Below are 21681 nucleotides of genomic sequence, written 5' to 3' on the forward strand. Positions count from 1 at the left end.
TTGATTATCATGGACATTCTGGTAGATTTGGGCAATATCCATATATTTCCATCTCTTTAGTAAACAATCTGCGCTATAAAACACCCCAGAGAACATAGAGAGGAACTCAAAGCAATCTGACAGACATGATGAAGTCCAAAAAATAAATAAAAATAAAGGTAAGACCGCCTTATACAGTGTGCATGAGTGATGATTGTATATGTGCGTCTGTTTGCATGTACTCTAGTGTTGTATCTGCATGTTTATACTTTGCTATCTGTCTCTTCAGGCACCCTGAGAATCAGAGGCCACATCATCCTCTATGTTCTCATCAGCCTGTTGGTTTCTGAAGCTTCTTCTCAGACTGCAGACAGTCTATAGGGAGAGCTGTCCTCTGTAAAGCTGAAACTAAACCTTCTAAAGAATCACTACAGACACCTGTCTAATGTTTTCTTCAACCTGGCATCCAATTGCTCAGCTCCAGGTGCTGTTTATATATCTTATTCTGCAATCCCACATGTGTTCTGCATCTTCTGTAAACCTTCTGTAAACTTTTCCTCAGTGTGCTGATGAGTAGCTTCATGTAGGGGATCAATACTTCTTCCTCAGTACTGATAAGCAGAAGTGGTAAAATAGTACAGATATATATGCACAGAGATAGGCAATCATCTTGCCATTTTAACCACCAGAGAGCAACATGTAAGTATTTCTGTGTATGGCCGATGTTTTGTCTGATTAAATGTATTTGTTAGTTAACATTAACAAAGGGCAACAAATTTGGATGCACTACATTTTTAGGAAGCTGTTGAAAAAGAAGGCAGGAGGAAGGGAGGGTTTTACACAAACTACTGGACTGGACTGACTGACAGTGAGAGTGAAGGTGACAGGAAATGGGTGGCCAACTCAACAATTAATAATCTGTATGTATAAACATCTAATAAATATTATTCTATAATAATACAATATTTTTAGATGTTTTTTAGATGTAAATATTATTCTTGCAATGAGAATAATATTTTTTAGTTGTTTCTTACTATACTAATACTGTCCATACATACAACTTGAAAAATGCACACCTAAGCGAGTCCATGCATGTCTATGAATTAATATTCAAGCACCTTAATAAAGCTTTGATGAGTAGAAATAATGAAGACTCCTGCCGAGCCTAAGGATTAACAGATTTACAAAGAAGGCCTTGGCGTTAGCAACAGGGTGCATAGTTGTAATGTTGCCATCACGTCTTTTGTTAAGGTCTCACTTACTGTAAAGATAGCATACAGCATCACACCTACACAAGATTTATTTTGTGCATGTTAGAGGATAGCATTACAATAGTTTACTATTTTGGAAAAATGTGAAAACCAGCCAGACATGAGGATCAAAATCGGTACATGCAAGTGAGACAAATTCATCGAGTTTGGCAAGACCTTAAAGAATATTTTCAGTGTGTAAGTCATTGCTGTGTAAAGCAGAGATGTCTGTTGAGCTTATTCATGTTAATGTGTATTTACACATGTAGACCTCGGTTATTTTTAACAATGACTAGCCCATGTCCACACCCCTGCTGCTTGTCAGTAATACCCTGAGCAAGACTAACCCATGCTAACGGCTCTGAGACTGAACTTAGGCATAGTGGTCCGTACAGCAGAGGCATGGCACTGGTTATCGTAAAACTTTGATTAATAGCCAGGGCCTTTATATGCTAAAATTACTGAAGTGACCCTGCCTTTATTTGGGACAGGACTTTTTTGCACAAAACCGAAATAGGCTACTATGAAACAGTTTATTTATTTCAAACAGTATGAATATTATTTGCATAAAATTATCAAATAATATCAATTACACATCATTCATTTGATCTAGTTCCGACAGAGGGATTATACACTTTTATTTTGTAGGCAGTAAGTTTACAAGAGCAATTATACCCAACAACAAGGTGAGAAAAGTGTGGCAGAAGTTAGCAGACAGAGAACAATGGACTTCACATGACAGTATTCACAACTTGGATTTATTTTTATGGAAAGCTGGACCCTACAAACTAAAGTAATATAAACAATCAAGGAACGGGCACAATCAGACTTAATGAGCGCTTCAAATGTAACTTGAGAGTCCCACACAGGACACAGAACAATCAAGGCCAGTTATAGTCAAGAGTTTATTTACAAAGAACTGAGGAACTAGTAGTACAGCGTGGTAGAAGGCGAGATGTGAGCAGGGGCAGGCCGTGCTGCGCAGTGGCAATCAGCGCTCCAAATTATCCTCCAAGCAGCACAGAAAACACACCGGATGCGGGTATCTTGAAAAAGGAGAAAGACAAAAGAATGTTAGTCCAGGTCCAGGCAGAGAACGCACTAGAAACAAACTCAAGTAACTACATGCCTGAAGTACTCAACCATGAGATGGTTAGGAATAATCTGGCGACAAGTCTCAGGGAGCCCCACATCTTTAGGCCAGGCGTGAGGATTGCCAGCAGGTGTGTAACCTCACCAGCTCCCTGTGTAAGACACACACACACACGCCCACAGAACACCACAGGGGAAAAAAAGTGTCACAGAACCAACTGGGACACAAATAACTTATATAACAACCAGACTGGGTGTTTAATTGAGACCTGCGTTTATTTTTCTAAATGTGTTCCCCCACCAGGCCAGTAAACGGGGATGGCGGCTATTTGGGACTTGGCTATTAATTGAAGTTTTACGGTATGCAGGTAATATAAATTTTGTCATAGACCAATGTATTGTGCAAATTGTAATTTTTACCTGATGAGGGCGCTAACTAAAAAGTGAAGGGATCACCAAAGTCGTCAAAACAATCCTTCCAGTGAATGTTGAGACATTTCAAACCTCATGGTGACACTAGAGGAAAGGTCAGGGGGTTAACCAAAGGCTTTAGGATTCATCCTCTGGGCACAATAAATGTCTGTATGAAATTCTGTAGCAATTCATTCAGTAGTTGTTGAGATCTTTCAGCCTGGACCAAAGTGGTGATGTGACCAACTGATCAACATTTCACTCCCTAGAGCCATGCTATTTGCATGGCTAAACATTTGGCTTGCTTTGGGGGTGTGGAAATGTGTGTGGACAAATTTGGTGCCTACACAAAGAACCTATTCCTAAATAACATAATACATTTTCTGACACTACTTAACTTAGAAAAAAATGTGTCATGGGTATTTGGTTGTGATTGTAAATAATAACAGTTAATTACATTTTACTTGAGGATCATCATCAATAGTCAAGTTAGCATAAAAGAGACACTACATATAGGTGGTTAAGAGCTGTTTCACTAGGATAATAACACTAAATTGTTCTGTCACTGTGTAGAGGGTGACAACAATTCATGGGGAATTTCGAGCCAGACAACAACCTGTCGGGTGGGGTGGATGAAGAGGACTGTGTGGTGGACAGCTATACTCAGAGCTGGTATGATGTTCCCTGTTCCTTCTTCTATCTTAGAATATGTCAGATGGATGCCATCCCACCCCCATACACCCCCACCACACCACTGCACGACCACCACTCGATTATGAAAGATATTGATTCTTTATTTAAAAAATTCAGTGGCCACCATTTTTATAGTTTCTCTTAATCTACAAATAAACTATTGTATGAGAGAAAGGTCCTATTTAGATTTAAGTAATAAAGTATCCTAATTTGTGTATTTAGAATCAACGGATTCTCATTATAAAAAATAATATAACTATCAATCAATCATAAAGCATCATACAAATTACATAACATGACAGAAAGGCAAATCTGAAAACATTGTGAATGAAAGAGTATAAAATAAAATTATTAACAGCAATAATCACAAGCAATAATGTTAAAATGATAATTAAGTGGAACATAGAGTTTAGCAAGGATTGTTTCATGGAGCAAATCTGTGAAATAGAAAGGTCTCTGAGAAAATTTATTACATGTTTAAAATTTAAATCAAATTAAACAATCCAAACTGGATGATATGTACAACAACATTTTTGTGATAATACAGTCTTATCTGACATTTCAACAATGGCTGGATTTTCAGATCCGCATCACACACCAAACAGAGGTCAATTTAGTTGATATGACAGAAAAATCCATCTTATCTGGACAGAAATTCAATTGGTTGTGATGTCCTCATGAAAAATGTCTTTGTGGGAGATATTATGTCCTGTAGAATCCTTTGGGCTTTGGGCTGAAACAGAAAGTCACAGGTTTCTGTTTGAGTTGTGGAAAGAGACACAGAGCTCCAAAAAACAAAATGCAGGTTAATCTTATTTTTTAAAACACCTTATGTCTAAAAGTATTACTCAGATTTCAGTCTTGATGTGTGTGAATGTGTGTTGGGAGCCATTTCATCAGTGCAGGAAATGGTTGTTACGTACTTTTTGCATTGGCAGAGTCTATGCCTGTGATGTCTCATCTTCCGCTAATGTCAACCACAGAGAGAGACAAAGAGACGTAGAGAAACAGAGAGAGAGAGAGAGAGAGATCTTAGTACCATACTAATAATTCAGTATGATCTAACACAGTGGAATAGGAATGATTTAACTGTACTTGTCTGCGTCGGTAGAAGATGAAAACGAAGATGGTGAGGAGGATTATGATGACTGTGGCACTGCATATGGTCAACTTCATCCACACACTCAGCTTGGGCTCTGTGTACAACAGAAACAGTCATCAAACAGTGTACAGTACAGAGAACACATCATGTAAAACCAAGTTTCTGTCGTAAAAAAGATTGTGACCACAAGGTCATGCCCATGTCATATTTCCTGCTCCCCTCTCACTTCCTGCGCTCACCGATCTTCAGCATGATCACAGCTGACGTCAGCCATGTGTCGTTCTGCTGAAGCACACACCTCCATTTTCCGCCATCTCCTGTCCCCACTTCCCAACTGAGATTGGCGGGGTAATGGTCAGATCTCAGAGGAAACATTTGCGATTGTTCAGGTGGAAGCCATTTCACTTGTACGTCAGAGGGCACAGGATAGCTAAGGCTGCAAGTCAGGTTGACCTGCTGGCCAGAAATTAGGTCTGTTCCTGGAGAGGAGATGACTGGAGAGAGAACGTAAGAAGGGCACAAAGAAAGAACTAAGACATTGACAAGAAATGTACAATATTTGTCACATTGAATATGAAATGAATGAGAAAATGTTGCCATTTCTGACAGGTGGGGAAAATCTGTGCTGAAAAGCTCTCTTTTCCTCAACATTTACTCTGTGAATCCGAATGAGCCTTTAGCTTCTGTTACTGCAGTATGCCAGCAGAGTTGTCAAAAAAAGAAAAATTCAAACAAAAATGGAGATAGGCCTATAGCATACATGACGTATTCAGTATCAAAACCCTACTGCACATAGCATTAACAACAAAATAAGATTTGAAAAAGGGGAAAAAAACATTATTCTGATATACTGCTGAAACAATAAGTCAACCAGTCGACAAGTAGTTGACAGTTGATTAATCGTCCAAGTCATTTTAAAAAGCAAAACTGCCAAACTTTCTCTGGCTTCAGGCCTTCAAATGTGAATACTTACTAATCTCCTTAGACTTATATTATAATAAACTGAATATCTTTGGACTGCTGGTTGGGTCTCTGGGAAACTACAACATAACAGGCATTCATCACTATTTTCCGATATCCTATGGACAAAACAATGTATTAATCAATCGAGAAAATAACAGGCAGGTAAATCAATAATTAAAACAATCGTAAAATTCCTATTTCAATCATATTTCATTTTATTTAGTTTTGTGCTATAGGATCCGACTGGACAATTGGCTAATCCCCCCAGTATTATCCCACGGACTGGTTGTCAGGTGAGGTATCATAAATTTCAATAGCCACAAATTTTGTACAATTGTACAATCTCAATCCCTGACACATAGTATACCAGGGCCTGTAACTGGGGAACCATGTCTTATGAGTCTTTTTTTATATCAAACTAAAAAGTAACACTATCTAAACACCACCACACAGTCTTTTAAATACACGCTAAATTCAATTTTGTTTGGTGGAAGGTGGTGGAGGGAACCACAAACACTGCAGTAGGACTCCAGCGGGATTTAGTAAAACTAAGGGGTTCAAAAGCTAATCAGGGGACCCAGATTTGAGATGCACCCCTGCACCCCTGCCCACTAGTCCACCAATCTGATGGATTAATTATCCATCAGATTGGTGGACTAGTTTCTTTTCAATGTTTCTGGTGAAATAATAGTTTAGATAAAAATGAGAAATATTATTTTGACACCATAAATCCTCAGAACACAAAGTCCAATTAAATTTCACTGTCTTATCACACTCTTCTGGCAGAGGGAAAGCTCGTCATACTCTATTAAAACAAGTGGCGCTAGACAAGTGTATTAGCCACTGAATTAGACACATGTCACACCAGGGACACTTCCAAATAAACTCTGCAGCAGACAGATGAAAACACTTGCCCGGTACAACTGAACAGAAGCAGGGAGGTGGCACAGAAACTAATGTCTCCAACTTGTTATGAATGACAATTAGGACAGAGCAAAGAAACTGGACAGCAAAAAGATAAATGAAGAACAAGCAAACTAAATTTCCTATGACATATGTGAGGGCAACACAGAGCCGGGCTTGTACACAGCAACTTGTTTTTACTTACTTTGCAAAACATTTACATGTACAGTTCTTTTCAGAGTTACACCATTTGTGAAATTCAGGGTGCACACGTAGTCTCCTGCATCTTCTTCTTTCCCTCGATTTCTGGTCAAAGACAGATTTCCATTTTTAACGTCTGGTACAGGAGTCAGTTCACGGTCTTGGTCTTTCTTCCAGGTCAGTTGATTATCCAGAGAGAGTGAGAAGAGCCTCTGTGGACCACCAGAAAAGAGACTCGAGCCATATTTAGGGATGAAGTCCCAGTGAACTCCCTGGATGCCCTTGGCTTTGATTTGATCCCAGGAGACGTGTTTGGGAATGGAACAGGGGACAATGAGAGGTGTAGATGTTGACGTATACTGAGGATGTAGAGGAGCTGGGGAGAGGTCTAAATAAGGAGGAAAAGAGAAATAATGGAATATTCAGGAAGAGGGTACACCATTGTAAAACAAATGCATACATACACATACACAGAAACTCACCCACAACTGTAACAGACACTGTGACCCTGTGTTCTTTTCCTTCGTTTGTCACAACACAGGTCCACTGGCCATTGTATTGGCCTGTGGCTTTCCCTTTAAATAGTCCTTGGTGACTATTCATTTTCACTTCCTGAGGATTCAGCCATGCAATCACTGGCTTTTTGTGACTCCGAGGAGAATCTGCGTCGCAGAACAGAGACATAGATTCCCCAGGCAGCAGAGGAGAGGGTGGGTTCATAGAAACTAGAACAGAAATTGAGCAGGATAAAGGAGCAGAATGAAAATGATATAAATGATTAAAGGTTCATCAATATTTTGACTTCTATTTGGTTGGACATTTCCATAAAGTCAACATAGTTTAACAAATAGAAATACTGCTGCAGTTACATAAAAAATCCTAAAATGCTCTTTTAGTAAGTAAGCTTGATGATTTAGTTTGTCTATTCGATTTTGAAAAGCCAAAATATTGTAGAGCTCGACAAATTAAACCCACAGCCTTTAGTTTAACACACAGAAAAGCAATAAAATTATCATGGGGTGGCGATGGTGCAGTGGATAAGACACATGCCTTTGGTGTGAGAGACCCAGGTTCAATTCCCCACAGTTGTACATCTACCCATGTGTCTCTGAGCAAGATACTTAACCCCTAGTTGCTCCAGAGGCATGTGACCTCTGACATATGTAGCAATTGCAAGTCCCTTTGGATAAAAGTCAGCTAAATGTTGTATCAAGATGACATGACTAAATTGATCAAATCACTTTAGTTTTAATTCTTACCGTTGAGTTTGAGTAGTTTATATCTGATGGTCTCAATGTTGCGATTCGGAAGTCTATCCATCACTTTACAGACAAAAGACCCTAAGTGTTCTTGCTGGATGTTATTGATGACCAGTGAGTCGCCTGACCAGGACAAGTTGTTTTTCCATTTATCATCACCTGCAAGGCAATAATTAAATGTGAAAAAAATGTGTTAAATATGAACAGTACCTTTATTTGCAATTTGTACTTTAGATAATTTATTATTTAGACCTGTGAACCCCTTTCCGCCGTTGTTATTGCGCCAGGCAAGCTCAAAGTTATCCTCAAACGTCCAGTACAAATAAAACTTTTGTAAATTATTCCCCGCTGGAGCCTTAAGGGTAACAGTCTCTCCCACCTGAACATATACCACCTCATCCGCCCCTAAGAGAGTGAGAAAAATGTTATGTGTTGGTGTGCAAAATCAAAATGTCCCCAAATAATAATAAATTAATCATTTTGCAATCAGTATATCTTACCTGTTTTTGACATGAGCACAGCGATGAGAATGAGGACGGACTGAATTGAGTTCTTCATCTTAGTCACACGTCTGAAAAACAGTTATTTTAGAAAAATACAGGTAACATATTAATATAAATTGTGTATGATGATGGTAAGTAATAATAGCATAGTGCTTTACATGAAAATAACATTACACAAATGTAATATAATTAGTTATAAAATGTTTAAATTGATTACAGAAAACAGGAAAGTAACGTAAAGATGCTAAAATGGGTCTGATCTGCTCTCTTTTACTTGTTTTGATTAAGCCTATGGCTGTCTATTCACTGAGCTCTTGGGTAGTCCAGTTTTGCAATAGTTATAAGTATAAGAAATAATAATAAGACAAGACCAAAGTAGGAGTCAATTTCTCTGCGTGGGAATATCTGCAATATGGCCATATTTTTCTGTATTTCTAAGGTGGATTAATGCAGTCAATGAGCTTTTTTTAAGTTAAAGTTATGATTTATTATGACACAAATTTTTTGCCTCACATTCAACCTATTTTAAGGACACTCTCTTTTTTTTGACTCAGCCCCAGTAACTTAAATTTCTGTTACTCTGAGCACTCCAGTGTTCAATATTTTAGACTGCTGGGGTTGTCGGGCGCTGGAGATAAAAATACCATGTTGTGTTATTTGCATAGCAATGAAATTTCACACCATGTTGTGTTTACTTTGGCCAAATAGTAGCATGTACGGTTGTAAAAGGAGTGGACCAAGTACGGAGCCATGTGGAACACCATCATCACTTTTTGTGAGGTAATTAAAAACTTTGACCAAGGCGTTTCTGTGCCATGGCCATTCTGGAAGTCTGATTAATATCTGTCATGGATGTTATTATAGGAAAATAGCTATTTAACCGTAAATATACTGCCTTCTTCATTTTGTGATGAAGGGAAAATTAAACAACAGGCCTAAAAATATTCATAATATTTGAATCAATATTGTTTTTCTTTGGGAGGGATCTCACTAATGCAGTCACAAATGTATGTACTACTCTATACAAGTACTATTCTAAAAAAATAATGTAGAGACATCCTTACTTCATTGTATAACATTGTATGTATATCAAATTTAGATGCAAAGAGAAATCATTCAGCAGGAAGCAAAGAGGGGTTTGTGGTGGTCTCAGATTTGGAGAGATTTGAGGAGATAAAAGACAAAGAGCTGAGAGAGTTGAGAGTGGGCGGCCTGTGGTGGGTTTTGGATGAGAATACACAGACAATTGTCGGAGAGAAGAGACACAGGGTGTACTCTGCATTGTGGTGGGCCTTGATTTAGTTAAGGTGCAGATTCTTATCCCAATCCTCCCCCCTCTGCCTCTCACACCCCCTCTCTTCCTCCCCTGTTCCACGAAAGACGGATCTCTCCACGCTTAAAAAGAGAAAAAAAGAGACCACAGCACCAGCAGCACATAGACTGTGGTTTAAGGTAAATGTTTCTCTCTTTTCTCTCCCTGTCTTACTCCCTTATCTCACTCTCCCCCCTCCACTTTCTTTCTCTATAGTAAATACAGTATGTCATGATTTTGCAAAAAAAACTTTTGTTATTGTATTTTTATTGATTTGACCCTTTCAAAGAAAAGATTTAAAGTAAAAGTTAACTTTTAAACTAAACCCCCAAGATCAAAATCGATCCCAAAAAATAAATGAATAAATACAATTTGTAATTTGATTGATTCAGAATGTAGCCACACAGACCAGATGATACACAGGCTTTAGGGGCTTAGAGTCGCATTTAAGGCCAAAAGCGAGCGCAAGAAACTAAGATCAGATACATATCAATGATTATTATTATTATTTGACACTGATCAAATAAAATCTTTCATTACAATAAATGGAGAACATTGCATATTAATGCTTATTAGGTGTTTTTTCAAGATTAAATGCATTATACTCTATAATACTATAAACAGGTGAGTAGACACATTTCACACTTCTGGTTATTTGTATTCACCTTAACTTAAGCTACAAGAACCTACAAAACAATATACAAGATAATAAAAATAGGAAAATAATAGTCACATTTGCAGGATATTTAGATCATTTGTAGTACTAATTAACTGCCATTGGTGTATATTTTCACTCTTAACCTATTATAGCAACACTTTGCAACAATGCATACCCATAAAGGCTTGTACTAGGTTTTCGGCAAATATTTTTGTGGTATAAAAATATCAACGCTATAGATGTTGAGGTGCTAAGCCTGAATGCAATGTCTGTCTATGTGCGTCTGCCCGGGGACCTTTGCTGCATATCATTCCTCATCTCGCTCCCCTTGTCATCTCTCTAGTGTCAGCTGCCCAATACATCCATTAAAAATCTCTTTTAAAATGTCTTTATCACACCATTAGAGGCAAAATCTGCTCACAAAATATACGCAATGTCCGGTGAAAATGAATTATATGCCTCTTCATAAATATACATCTGGATAAGTATTTCAAATGTATTAAGATCACAAAGTTCATTTTATTGTACTTATAGACTTACACACTGCTTCTAAAATTCTGCTTATGGATTTAAAATGTTATAGTCATGAGTCTGGGGTTTTATTCTAAATATATGTGAAAGTTAAGATACCTGGCTCACACGTAGGAAAAAGTGTTTTTGGTTAGCTACATAACTTACTGGTCGCACTGCAGTTAGTTACATCAAGAAAAGCAACATAAAACATAAAAATATGAGTGATGTGTCTAGGAGAAATGTCTCAAAGCCAATGGTTTATGTATGTTTCTAATGTATCTATAAAAATAAGGGCTTTATACTTCAAACCTAATATATTTCAAACCTGTCAGTTGAGATTTGATAGAAAACAAATAATGTTGTATTATTTATTCTAAATGAGATCAGAGTTTGTAAGAAAGTAAAATGGGAGAGCGGAGAAAGAGTGAAATTGACGATAAACAGTCGTTCAAAGTCATTGCACCTGTGGAGCTATAACCCAGAAGCCAAGACGATCGTATCTGTAGTCAGGATGGAGCTTCAACAACAAGCAGAGACACAGGGGGGAGGGGAGGGTGAGGGTCAAATGCAGTGGAGAGGTGAAGGAGGGGAGGAGAGTGAGCAGAACAAGAAAAAGGAAAACACAGCACAAGCAGGATTACAATATAATCTCTTGACTTAAGCTTGTGTGCTTGTGTGGTTTTCAATATTTATTATATTTTTGTTTTGGGCTGCACCTGCACTTAATTTAACAAAGTGTTACTTACTTATTATTAGTTATTACTATTAGAGTTATTTTTGCAACATGCATTCCTGATATATCTACCACTGAAAAACAAGCAGAAATTAACATTATTGGTTAGATTGTCATATTGTATAAAAGTAAAATAAATGCACAATATAAGCACTTTTAAAATGTCAGTATAAATGAATTTTACCTTTATAATGTGTAAATTGCATATATTGTGGCAGCTCTTTTTGTACTGGTCAACAAAGCATGAAGCAAGAAAGAAACAAACACAACCAAAAACTTCTAAATGATTTACGGTGTACCGACCGTTTTATAAAAATCTATATTTATGTTTGTTGTTGATCATTTTCATGTTTAATGTTTTAGTATTTTAGTTTTATTTAAATGATCAGTGCGTGCATATGATTAATATATCTTGTCTTGTAGGTGAATATATAAAACTCACTTTGACATTTCAGCCCCACTGAGCTCACTGTGATCTTACAGGTTTATGATGCAAAATTAGTATCAGGTATGAAAAGACATCTGACAGTGAAATTTAGCGGGTACAGCAGTAAATCTTAGTATATGTATTTTTATCTTGAATTTAAAAAAATAAATGACAGCATACTTACAACTGTTGTTGAGTCCCTCTGTGTTCAGTGATCTGGAGCCCGTGGAAATGTGGAATATTTGTCAAACAAACCCTCTTTTTAAGTGCCGTTGCACCTCCCTCGCCAATGATTGGTCTGGAAACGAAGCACACAGTCGTTGATCAAACCCCAGATCAAAATAATGACCTTTGATTGGTTGTTACAGAGGAAGAGGGCACAGTCCCTATGCTTCTTTTTTTTTACCAACTTAAAACTATCTCAAACGGATCGCCTATTATGTTGTTTAGGACAAAAATGTAAAGGCTTCATTATAACAGCAGATAAAAACATTTGGGCAGTGTAATGATGCCATATTTTTATCAGTGAATTCTTATGTACTCAGTATTTTCTTTGTTCCTTTTAACTTTTTAATCCGTCCAATAGAAAAGAACTAATCTTAATTGGCAAAAAATGTTATTTGAGTTGCTGCCTGATAACAGAAGTCCCAAAATTTGTGAAGGGTCTCACTGGGCTCATTATCTATCTTTAGCACGTTCCAAATAGCACAGAGGCGGCTTACGGCCTAATTTATTATAATTGCTCTGTTGATTTTTCCCTGGTCATATAATTGTTCTGATTTAGATACATAATTAGTGTATCAGAATTCAAGCCATGAACTGCTGGACCAATCTTCACAAAAGCAGCTCATAAATGCAAATTAAAAATGTACCATTTCCTAAAAAGAAACACAGACAAATTACGTGAGAGAAAAATAAATTGTTTTCGGGAAATTGTCTTAACTGGGACGGCTGCACTGAGAGATGTGATCGTATGAGTTTAACATACATACTAAAGGCGTCAAATCTGAAAAATACATCCGTCAATGCATTTCATCTTCTTCTCTGTATAAGATCACCTTGTTACAACTCTGAGACCAGTCCCTGTGTTCATTCTTACACACAGACCTAATATCACTTTAAACTTTCTATTTCACAAAAATTGTTTTTACTCAATCACGTTAATTAACGATAAAGTCTTTAGAGCAAGTGCTGTTTTTGGGAGTGACGCACATCAGTGTACTTTCTAGTCTTAAAGTTCACAAAAAGATAAATGGATGTTAAAGTTGTATAAAGTTTTCAGGGCAATTTGCCTCTTGCCCGACAAACAAAAATACTTTATTGGCCTAGAAACACGATGTTAAAATAGTTATATTAGATAAAATAGTCTACCTACTGGCCAAACGTAAAGATACTGATTATCAGCCTAAGAAGCACACATACCAACAAACATGTACACAATATTTTTCTTAACTTCACAGTTGTGGAACTTAATTCACATACAACATAATTCACCTTTTCCTTCATTGTTCGATAACCTGACATGTAATGCTTGTTACAGCTCTCCATAGACATACAGCATCATACTGGTGTTAAGTCAAACGTTTTGACTGTTTTTTTCTGTTTTTTGGCCGCACCAAACTTCATGAACATCATTTTAGACAAATTTCCTTGCAATTCAGCATACCATGTCTGACACTTTGATAGTAAAAACTAATTTGACCGGAATTTAAATAAAGGTCTGGTAGGGGTAGAACAAATTCTCGTCTGCATGAGTTTGTGAACATGTCAAACGGCGCCAAACGATCCGTGCAGATGGAAGAGATGAACAATTTTTATTGAATGTTTTCATCTAATCAAATTCTTGTTTTCTGTTCTGATTAATTACAAATTAGTGTACAATGATAATATACAAGCTGATTAGAATTAACCAAGCAAATGAGAGAAACTTGGACATTAAACAAACAAACCAAAAGAAGTACAGGTTTCATCTCTGAACATTTGTCTGTAAAACCTAATATAATCCTGCACTCACTGCTTTTACAGTGCTGCTTTTGGTGGATCCCACTGAGGAATGAACATTTCTTTTTATATGTTTTTGGTAATAAAGACATTTTGTAGCGCTAACCACTGAATTTTACGTTAAGTAAACAGGGCTACACACTTGTTCAATGTAAAGTCAGTGTTCAATCAATTTTCAGTCATCCAGTGTAAAATTCTGTCTGCACAACATAGTAATTCTTGTAATACTTATTGGGTAAACGTACACCTGTGAGGGAGCCAAACATCTGCTTGTGCTTATCTAACCTGCTGTGGAGTCTCGTCTGCACTCAATACAACAGTAATATAACATCTGTGGTCTGGTCTCTTACAGCATATTGTAATCCTTACAGAAATAATTCACACAACTGCTAAATTGTTACTTTTACAACATTGCTTTATATCTGTTGTGGCGTGATATTATTATGAGAGTTAAATACTGAGAAGAAAAATCCTCTAATAAACATTTACACATTTCAAACCAATTCCAAAGTTTGACAGTTTCTTAAAAGTTAAAGGGATGGAAATGAAACTGAAATGGCAGCCAAAGTCGGGATTGAGTTTATTTTAGTTTTTTTCTTTTTAGAGAAACTTGATAACCATTCTTTTTATTAATACTCAAAACCAAAAAAGAAACATTGCAAAATAAGGCACCGTTTGTCGAATTACAGGCTTCAGTGGGTTAGAAGAAGAGAGAACAAAGTATAACAGATAGCTTGAAGATTATTACAATGAAAACAGTCTTTTCAGCATCACAACAAAATCCAAATTCTTCTTCATACAATAATGAGGTAATGTATCTAAAGCCAACTCATCCCAAGCTAACTAATGAATGCTACAGGGATCAGTTAAGGGACTAGAACTACAGAAGCACACTGCCGAGGTGGTTTAGAGACATGAACCACAACAAGGACAAAACAAACATCTCGCTCACGTCTCATGTGTCTCTCTGAGGTTTGTCTGCTTGCCTCTGTACTGCCTTCATGAAGGGCTCACACCTGCTTCTCTTCCCTCTGAGCTCAAAATGAAACAAACCTTTTGTTTGCTCCTTAGAACAAACCCTTCAAGTTATGGCTACCATGTCGATGCCTTTACTTCTAGGCCTAGTGTAAAATGAATATTCTGTTAGAGAACATCTGGACATTAAGCTGTCGCAAAAGAATAGGTTTGACTTTGGCTTTCTCCGTGGACACATATCTGTTTTTGAGCTGTGATTTTGATGGAAAACACCTGAAAGTGAGGACTCCCTCATTAGTCACACACCTAACGAGGGCGTGTGTACCACATCGTGTCATTACTGAAAGAGAAAAAGACTAAAAGTGTGGGCCACAAGCAAGAATAAAGGGTGATTCACTTTTTTCACATATATCTTGTTTCCTCACCCTCCATTCTCTCCTACAGAGGGTTTCCCTCACCATGCGATCTCTATTTTCTGTCTCTCATTTGGGTTTTTTTGTGTGTGTTTTGTAACCATTTCGAGTTAGACGAATTGTGTGTGAGGCAGGTAGCCAAATACACAGGAGGATGTGTGACACCCTGCGAAGAAGGGAAGGTACCGAGTTTGTACTGTATGTGTTAGTGTCTGTGACTATTCTGTTTCAGAAATAAATAAAATGTCAGTGGAAAAGAGGTTGAGAATCAGAAACAAGTGACATTCTGCTCAATGACTGAAAACAGTTTGTCTGTTATGAGGGGAACTTCATTCAAGCTTCTTTGAAACCTCAAGAGTTGTGAAACAGTAGATGAAGAAAAGTTATTTTCTGTCTCTCCCACTCACCTCTGCACCTCCATCATTCGTACACATCAATGGTTATGTTATTTTTGTGTCTTACTGTATTGGTTGTAGGCTGCTGCATAATGATTTCATCAGAATGGAAAAATAGATTCTTTGAGTTTTGTTCCAGTTAGCTTAGATTTAAACTCGAGCACGACTGTCACGTAGGAATAGATATCAAATCATGTTTGTGTATTATTCCTAAGAAATGCAAACGTAGCAGAATTGTTTATATCGTAGGAAAACTGCATCATGGTTCAGCAAGAGACACAGCACAGTCCATGTTGTTCATACTATTACTGTACAGTTGTCATTAACATAAAGCTGATTTGCAGAGTTTAATGATGACGTTGGTTACACAGTGGAAAAACTGCCGCACAGTGCATCAGCGCCTACATACATGTATGCAGCAATAACTACTTCTGTAGTTGATGTGATCTCCTGTAAAATTCCTGTAAATAATCAATTTGATCATGTCATACATCCAAACTACTGTCAGAACCTCTCCACTGAGGTAATGATCTGCCCGTGGAAGGTGGGGACTGAGCAATTAATCTGTATTTGAGGTCATAGACACAAAATACAGATTAAAAAGCAACCCCTGCTGTCAGATACACATTATCTCAATAAAACAGCTTCTCTGCAGACTCCTTCGAGTAAAAATACATTTTCAATGTCATTGCACATGTAAGCATTTCTTCACTGATGCACCTGCACAAGCATATTCAGGTTTAGTGTATTTACATTCAATACTACATCATGCTGTATGATCAGTATAATGTCAAATAACTATAAAATGCTTGGGTGCCCCAATAGGTTAAAGGTTAAGGCGCATCAAATTACCACCCACAACATCTCTGGTTCGATTCAAGCTGTGGACGTTAGTTGCATTTCATACCACATTGTCTGTCTATATCTACACTATCAATTATATAATAAAGGCATTAACACCCTCAAAAATATATTTGTTCAAAGTAATATTCACGTCACTGCTTCACTTAAAGTAAAAAAGTAGAAAATTGACAGTACAGTGGTCGTCAAAACTAATTTCAGTTTGAAATAGACAACTGCTCTTCTGTTCTGCTACACTCTAGGAAGGTTAACTGTCTATTAGTGACAATAGTTTGTCTGCAAATGTAATATGTTCCGCAGCTGTAAGCTTTAAAATTCCTAGATCTGCACTGACATTACAAGCATACTACGTGTCTCATAAATGGTAAAACACACGTTATTATTTGTATATATACAGCAACAATGTTAAAAACACTGGCAGTTGCAGTGTATTTCATTCAATCACTCCGACACACACAGGTGCACCCGTCCTACTTTACTGTTACAGCATTAAAGCAGTTTAACCATTATGTTTCATTTCCTGGTTCAGTGCACATTACCCTTGGCCTACTGGGAACCATCTTCTCATTTAGCAGTTTAACATTGAAGTGGCAAAGCTCACACACATTAGCAGCACTGGAGGAGCATTGCTCAATTGTCACCATGTTACAAATGAAACGGCAAATTAGAAAATTTTCAATCGGAGGCTGGTCAGCGATCGATCGCAATGCTTATGATCGATTGCCGTGTTTATACACTGACACCACTCATCAGAATCTGTACTGACAACTGAAACCTGCGTGGAACTGAAGCCACGCATGAGGGGAGTTCACAGAATGGGAAATCACCCACCAGATGATCATTTTAAATTGAGGGATTGTGGATTGTTTAAAAATGTGCAGCTTGCACCTGCAGTTGGAGCACAGATGACTGTTTGGAGCTCTGCTAGCTGTCTCCTGTTGCTCAGAAACCTCACATATCAACATGCTGATCACCACACCTATTTATACCAGTGTTTTCTACATCACAAATGTGTTCCAGGTGTTTACATAGCTTTGTTTAACTACTGTTAAGTGCTCCCAGTATCCATCCATCCATCGTCAACCGCTTATCCTACGTACAGGGGGGCTGGAGCAAATCCCAGCTTACAATGGGCGAAAGGCGGGGTACACCCTGGACAGGTTGTTAGTCCATCGCAGGTGCTCCCAATAAGTAAACTTTATATACTGTATATCTTTATTTTCTCAAGTACTGAAATTAACATTCTCTAACCTGACTTTGGCTCCTGATGGAATGATAACCCAAAATGGAAATACAAGAGGGGGGGACACACTGGTTCAGAAATTTCAGTTTCACTTTGAATGATTGTGTGCGTGTGTGTGTTCATTTGTGTAAGACAGACAATGAAAAAGAGAACTGAGTAATAGCCATGAAAAGGGAATCCTAATGTCTCATATGAAAACACCCCCAGTGCAACATAGACATTATATTTTCATAACAGAGCAAGGGAAACACAGCTTGGTAATCACCTACAGAAAAGACATATAAATACACACTGAGCCTCTAAATATGAATGTTGACATGCTCCTCACCACTCTGGGAGGGAGAAGGGAATACATAATGTTTTTGCATTTACTATATTTGATAAGTAATACATTTTACATTATTTTAACTGTATTCCAGCACACTGGATTTGAAATAAAACAGTGACTGAGCTTAAAGTGCTGACTTCCAGCTTCATCTGTCTTTGAAGATGTTACATAGTACCCTGAATTTCAGAACATGAACAGCAGAACGACGGCCTTAAACAAGTTGCTTTTTATGGCCAAACATGGTAGTGTTGGGCCAAGTCAGTCACTCTGGGTCAATACAGCTGTGCATCTGTTTACAGATGATTGTAAAAGCCCCCAAAACAAGCAATGCATGAAGGTCGCTGCAGTAACGATCTGGCAGAGGTATGGTATCACCAGGTATGATACCAAGTGCCTGCTGATATCTTTTGGTCGCAGACTTCAATCACAAACTACAAACCCGCAATCAAATATTGATCATGAAACTCTATTTACGTTGTTTATTAAAATGTCATTTGACAAATACATTTTGGGTCCATTAAAATTGCGGTACCACAAGTTAGAGATGTTACTTTTCAACATACAGTTGATGTGAACACTCAAGCGTCAACTTTAGAATTGTTTAATTTCAAATCAAATGTGCAACGAGCCAACTCAGCAAAAAGGTATCCCCGTCCTTCTGCTTGGACTGTACCGTCGGTTCGCAAAAAACCTTTATCAAGATTCTTTGAAACAAACTGGTACAAATTTTAATGTGCAGACAAACAAACTAGTCAAAGTATTGACAGCATGACAGCCTTCTTCCGAGACTTATTTTAACATGACCATCGTCTAACACGGAATAGATCAGCTGATCTCTCCTGTGGCCATAAATGCTGTATCAACCTGGGTAAAAACTGTAAAGCGTGTTTGCTTCAACTAGATTCAGTTATATTCAAAATAGGTTATACGTCCCTCAATGGGCAATTCGAGGCAAGCGCCTTTACAAACACAAACACACACAACAATTCTCTGACACACATGAAAAAAATCCAAAAATATGAACTATATTAATGTAAAGAATAAAGGTTTAAATTAACAGGGTTAATGGCGAACAGTTCAACACCACAGAGGAACATTACGGCAAAATGCTGATTTATCAGTCTATACACAAGATGATCTGATCATCTCTTGTACCGCACCTGTTCACAAGCGTTCTGGCTGTATTACACAGACAGGGGTATCCCTGTGTCAGCAACTTAAACAGTAGAAGTATAATATATGCTTCTGTAACCATGTTAGATCAGCCATTTTGTTATGTCCTCAATAATGTTGACATTGATATTATTTTTTAACATTTCCTGTGTTCATCATGTGACATCATGTGATGTGTTGATAATATACAGACTTAATTTGGCCAGGGATACCTTTGAATACTGAATTACAGTATCAGTAGGCAGTGTGTAAAGTTGTTTTTAAAATACATTGTACATAATGCCAAATCATTCCTTTGTTTTATTTCAGATTACTTGACAAACCAGAAATGACAGCATTTGGCAATATTGTCATGGTACGTGCCAACCAAACATGGTCTCTAAATCTGACATGTTTTTCTTTAAGTTTCTTTAGTGTTGGATAGTTGGGTTAAAGCAGAACTATGTTTTATGTTACAATTAAAGAAAACCTCTGCTTCACACTTCCACTGTTTACAATTTGATGTTTGTGCGTGCTGTTGAATGTTTGAGTTACATTAGGTTTATATACGCTGTATGCCACATACAGCATGTGGATGAGCACAGTATAAATCGCATTTCATAAGGAGTTATTGAAAACCATTAAGTACTGACATACTTTGTATTGAGATACTATTTGTCCACTGCTGATTTACTCAACACATAATGAGCCTGTAAAGAGTCAGCTAGATCTCATTCATTTGACACATAACGATGACGCATAATAAAATATTTTACAGACCCTGTTAGTGCCCCAAAATACATAAACCAAACAAGCTATCATGATTATTTCTCTTTAAGGTTAGAAATTAACAGCCAATATGTGAAAATGTTTAGAATTTCAATGATTACTCTGTGCTCTTCAGAATAATACCTAATTTTCGACAAATAACTTAATTAATTAATAACATTTATACAGTGTAATATGTGTACAGTGTAAATATGTATGTCAGTAAAAGCTAGTTTCAAGTTATTCTGAACAACAGTGAATTATTTTAAATATATATTTTTAAATCATTGGTGTTAAAAAGCTGCAACCATTATTTTTTATGTTTGTAGGCCACAAGCGCTTCTTAGCAACAGTTGACACCAACAGTTTAGAGGAACCACATATAGATTTCACAATCTCCTAGGTTTCATACTTAAACCTTACTTATACTCATATTTCCAGAAATTTCTTTTATGAGAACACAATTAGTTTGTGCGCTACTTGTGTATAGCACCCTGTCAGTGCTAACGATTGCAAAATCAGCTAAATGTTGTCGCCGTTATTGCACAAGTTTTGATCTTTACACTTCAAGAAACAAGGGATTCTATTTTAGGTATTTCTGATTTGAGATTTTGAAATCTTTCTCAGGGTTGTCATCAGGAACAGCACAACACAAAGACTTGTAAATTCTAAAACAAGCCCCATATAGAGTTCAGTTCCATTGAGATTGAGCCTGATACAGTATTATTATTATTATTTAAGGCTAGTGATAAATCAGAGAAGAAATTATTCAGCATTCTTATACTTCATCTAAATCATCTGTGTTTTTATCAGCCAAATATCACAAGGCATTCAGCCAGAACATTGGAGATATTCTGGCTCATCATTTTCTTGTAAGTATTTGAGATCATTTGCGTCAGTTTTTGAGGCATACTGTGAACAAGACAGGCCAAGGCCAAGATAAATCAATAAGTATGTCGAACAAGGAAAAGAGTTAATAAGAAAAAAATGAAAAATGTGGCCTCGAACGAGACTAGATTTCAATACTACAGCCTTGCCCCTCGCTGCCCCTTTGCTTCTGTCTCCGAGAGCGATCTCAGGCAAGGTCTGGGAGATTTGTCAGCATTTGTAGAAACTATTTGTTTCCTTGTTGATAGACATAATGCTATCCTGACTTTTGTATCTTCCCTCTGTAAGAATATCCCTTAAATCAACGACTAACAAGTAAAATACTGAGTATATTGGCAGTATGTTTAGGAGTACTCACATGTGATGTTCTCTGTGCAGCGATGAGTTCAGCTCTGACATTTGGTAGGCTGCACTGTAGGTGTCTCTTTCAATCTCTCACACACACACAAACACACACACGCACACACAGGAAGTTAGACACTCAGACACCAATATGATCCCATCCTATCTGTTGTGTTCTTAATGGATTACATAAATTAGGATTACATAGTGTCTCTCTCTCTCTTACACACATACACCCAACGTAGAAGTAGAAGAAGAAGAATTTCTCAACTCATACAAGAAAAACTATTTTTTTCACTCTTAAATAAATATGAAT

The 21681-nt window shown here is 37.2% G+C and overlaps 2 protein-coding genes across 2 annotated transcripts; one reads left to right on the plus strand and one right to left on the minus strand.

Moving 5' to 3' along the window:
• Positions 1-154: 154 nt before the first annotated feature.
• si:ch73-86n18.1 (uncharacterized protein LOC564061 homolog) lies at positions 155-3588 on the plus strand. The gene is given in 5 exon segments (XM_038712463.1): positions 155-468; positions 542-622; positions 625-678; positions 778-899; positions 3318-3588. Coding segments are annotated over 5 exon segments (789 nt in total). The 5' UTR covers positions 155-189; the 3' UTR covers positions 3571-3588.
• On the minus strand, positions 3506-21454 carry LOC119897409 (T-cell surface glycoprotein CD4-like). Its single transcript, XM_038711093.1, has 11 exons — positions 21382-21454; positions 12184-12297; positions 8354-8424; positions 8106-8258; positions 7854-8012; positions 7077-7319; positions 6599-6982; positions 4767-5021; positions 4521-4621; positions 4349-4392; positions 3506-4158 (listed from the first exon to the last, which is right to left on the minus strand). Exons 1-11 carry the CDS (start codon positions 21420-21422, stop codon positions 4128-4130), a joined length of 1596 nt encoding a protein of 531 aa, XP_038567021.1. The 5' UTR covers positions 21423-21454; the 3' UTR covers positions 3506-4127.
• Between the last annotated feature and the right edge of the window lie 227 nt (positions 21455-21681).

Source organism: Micropterus salmoides, unplaced genomic scaffold (assembly GCF_014851395.1).
Source record: "Micropterus salmoides isolate LMB-PRFRI ecotype aquatic unplaced genomic scaffold, ASM1485139v1 Ms_hic_scaffold_11, whole genome shotgun sequence".
In the NCBI taxonomy this organism is placed as follows: domain Eukaryota; kingdom Metazoa; phylum Chordata; class Actinopteri; order Centrarchiformes; family Centrarchidae; genus Micropterus; species Micropterus salmoides.

What these genes read in the sequence shown, in the direction of transcription:
- LOC119897409 (XM_038711093.1), bottom strand. Translation starts at nt 21,422, where the DNA reads ATGTCAGAGCTGAACTCATCGCTGCACAGAGAACATCACAT. An exon ending in TGTGATCATGCTGAAGATCG is followed by an intron (nt 4,622 to 4,766) that starts GTGAGCGCAGGA and finishes TGTTGTACACAG; the next exon opens with AGCCCAAGCTGAGTGTGTGG. An exon ending in TCTTCTACCGACGCAGACAA is followed by an intron (nt 4,393 to 4,520) that starts GTACAGTTAAAT and finishes GGTTGACATTAG; the next exon opens with CGGAAGATGAGACATCACAG.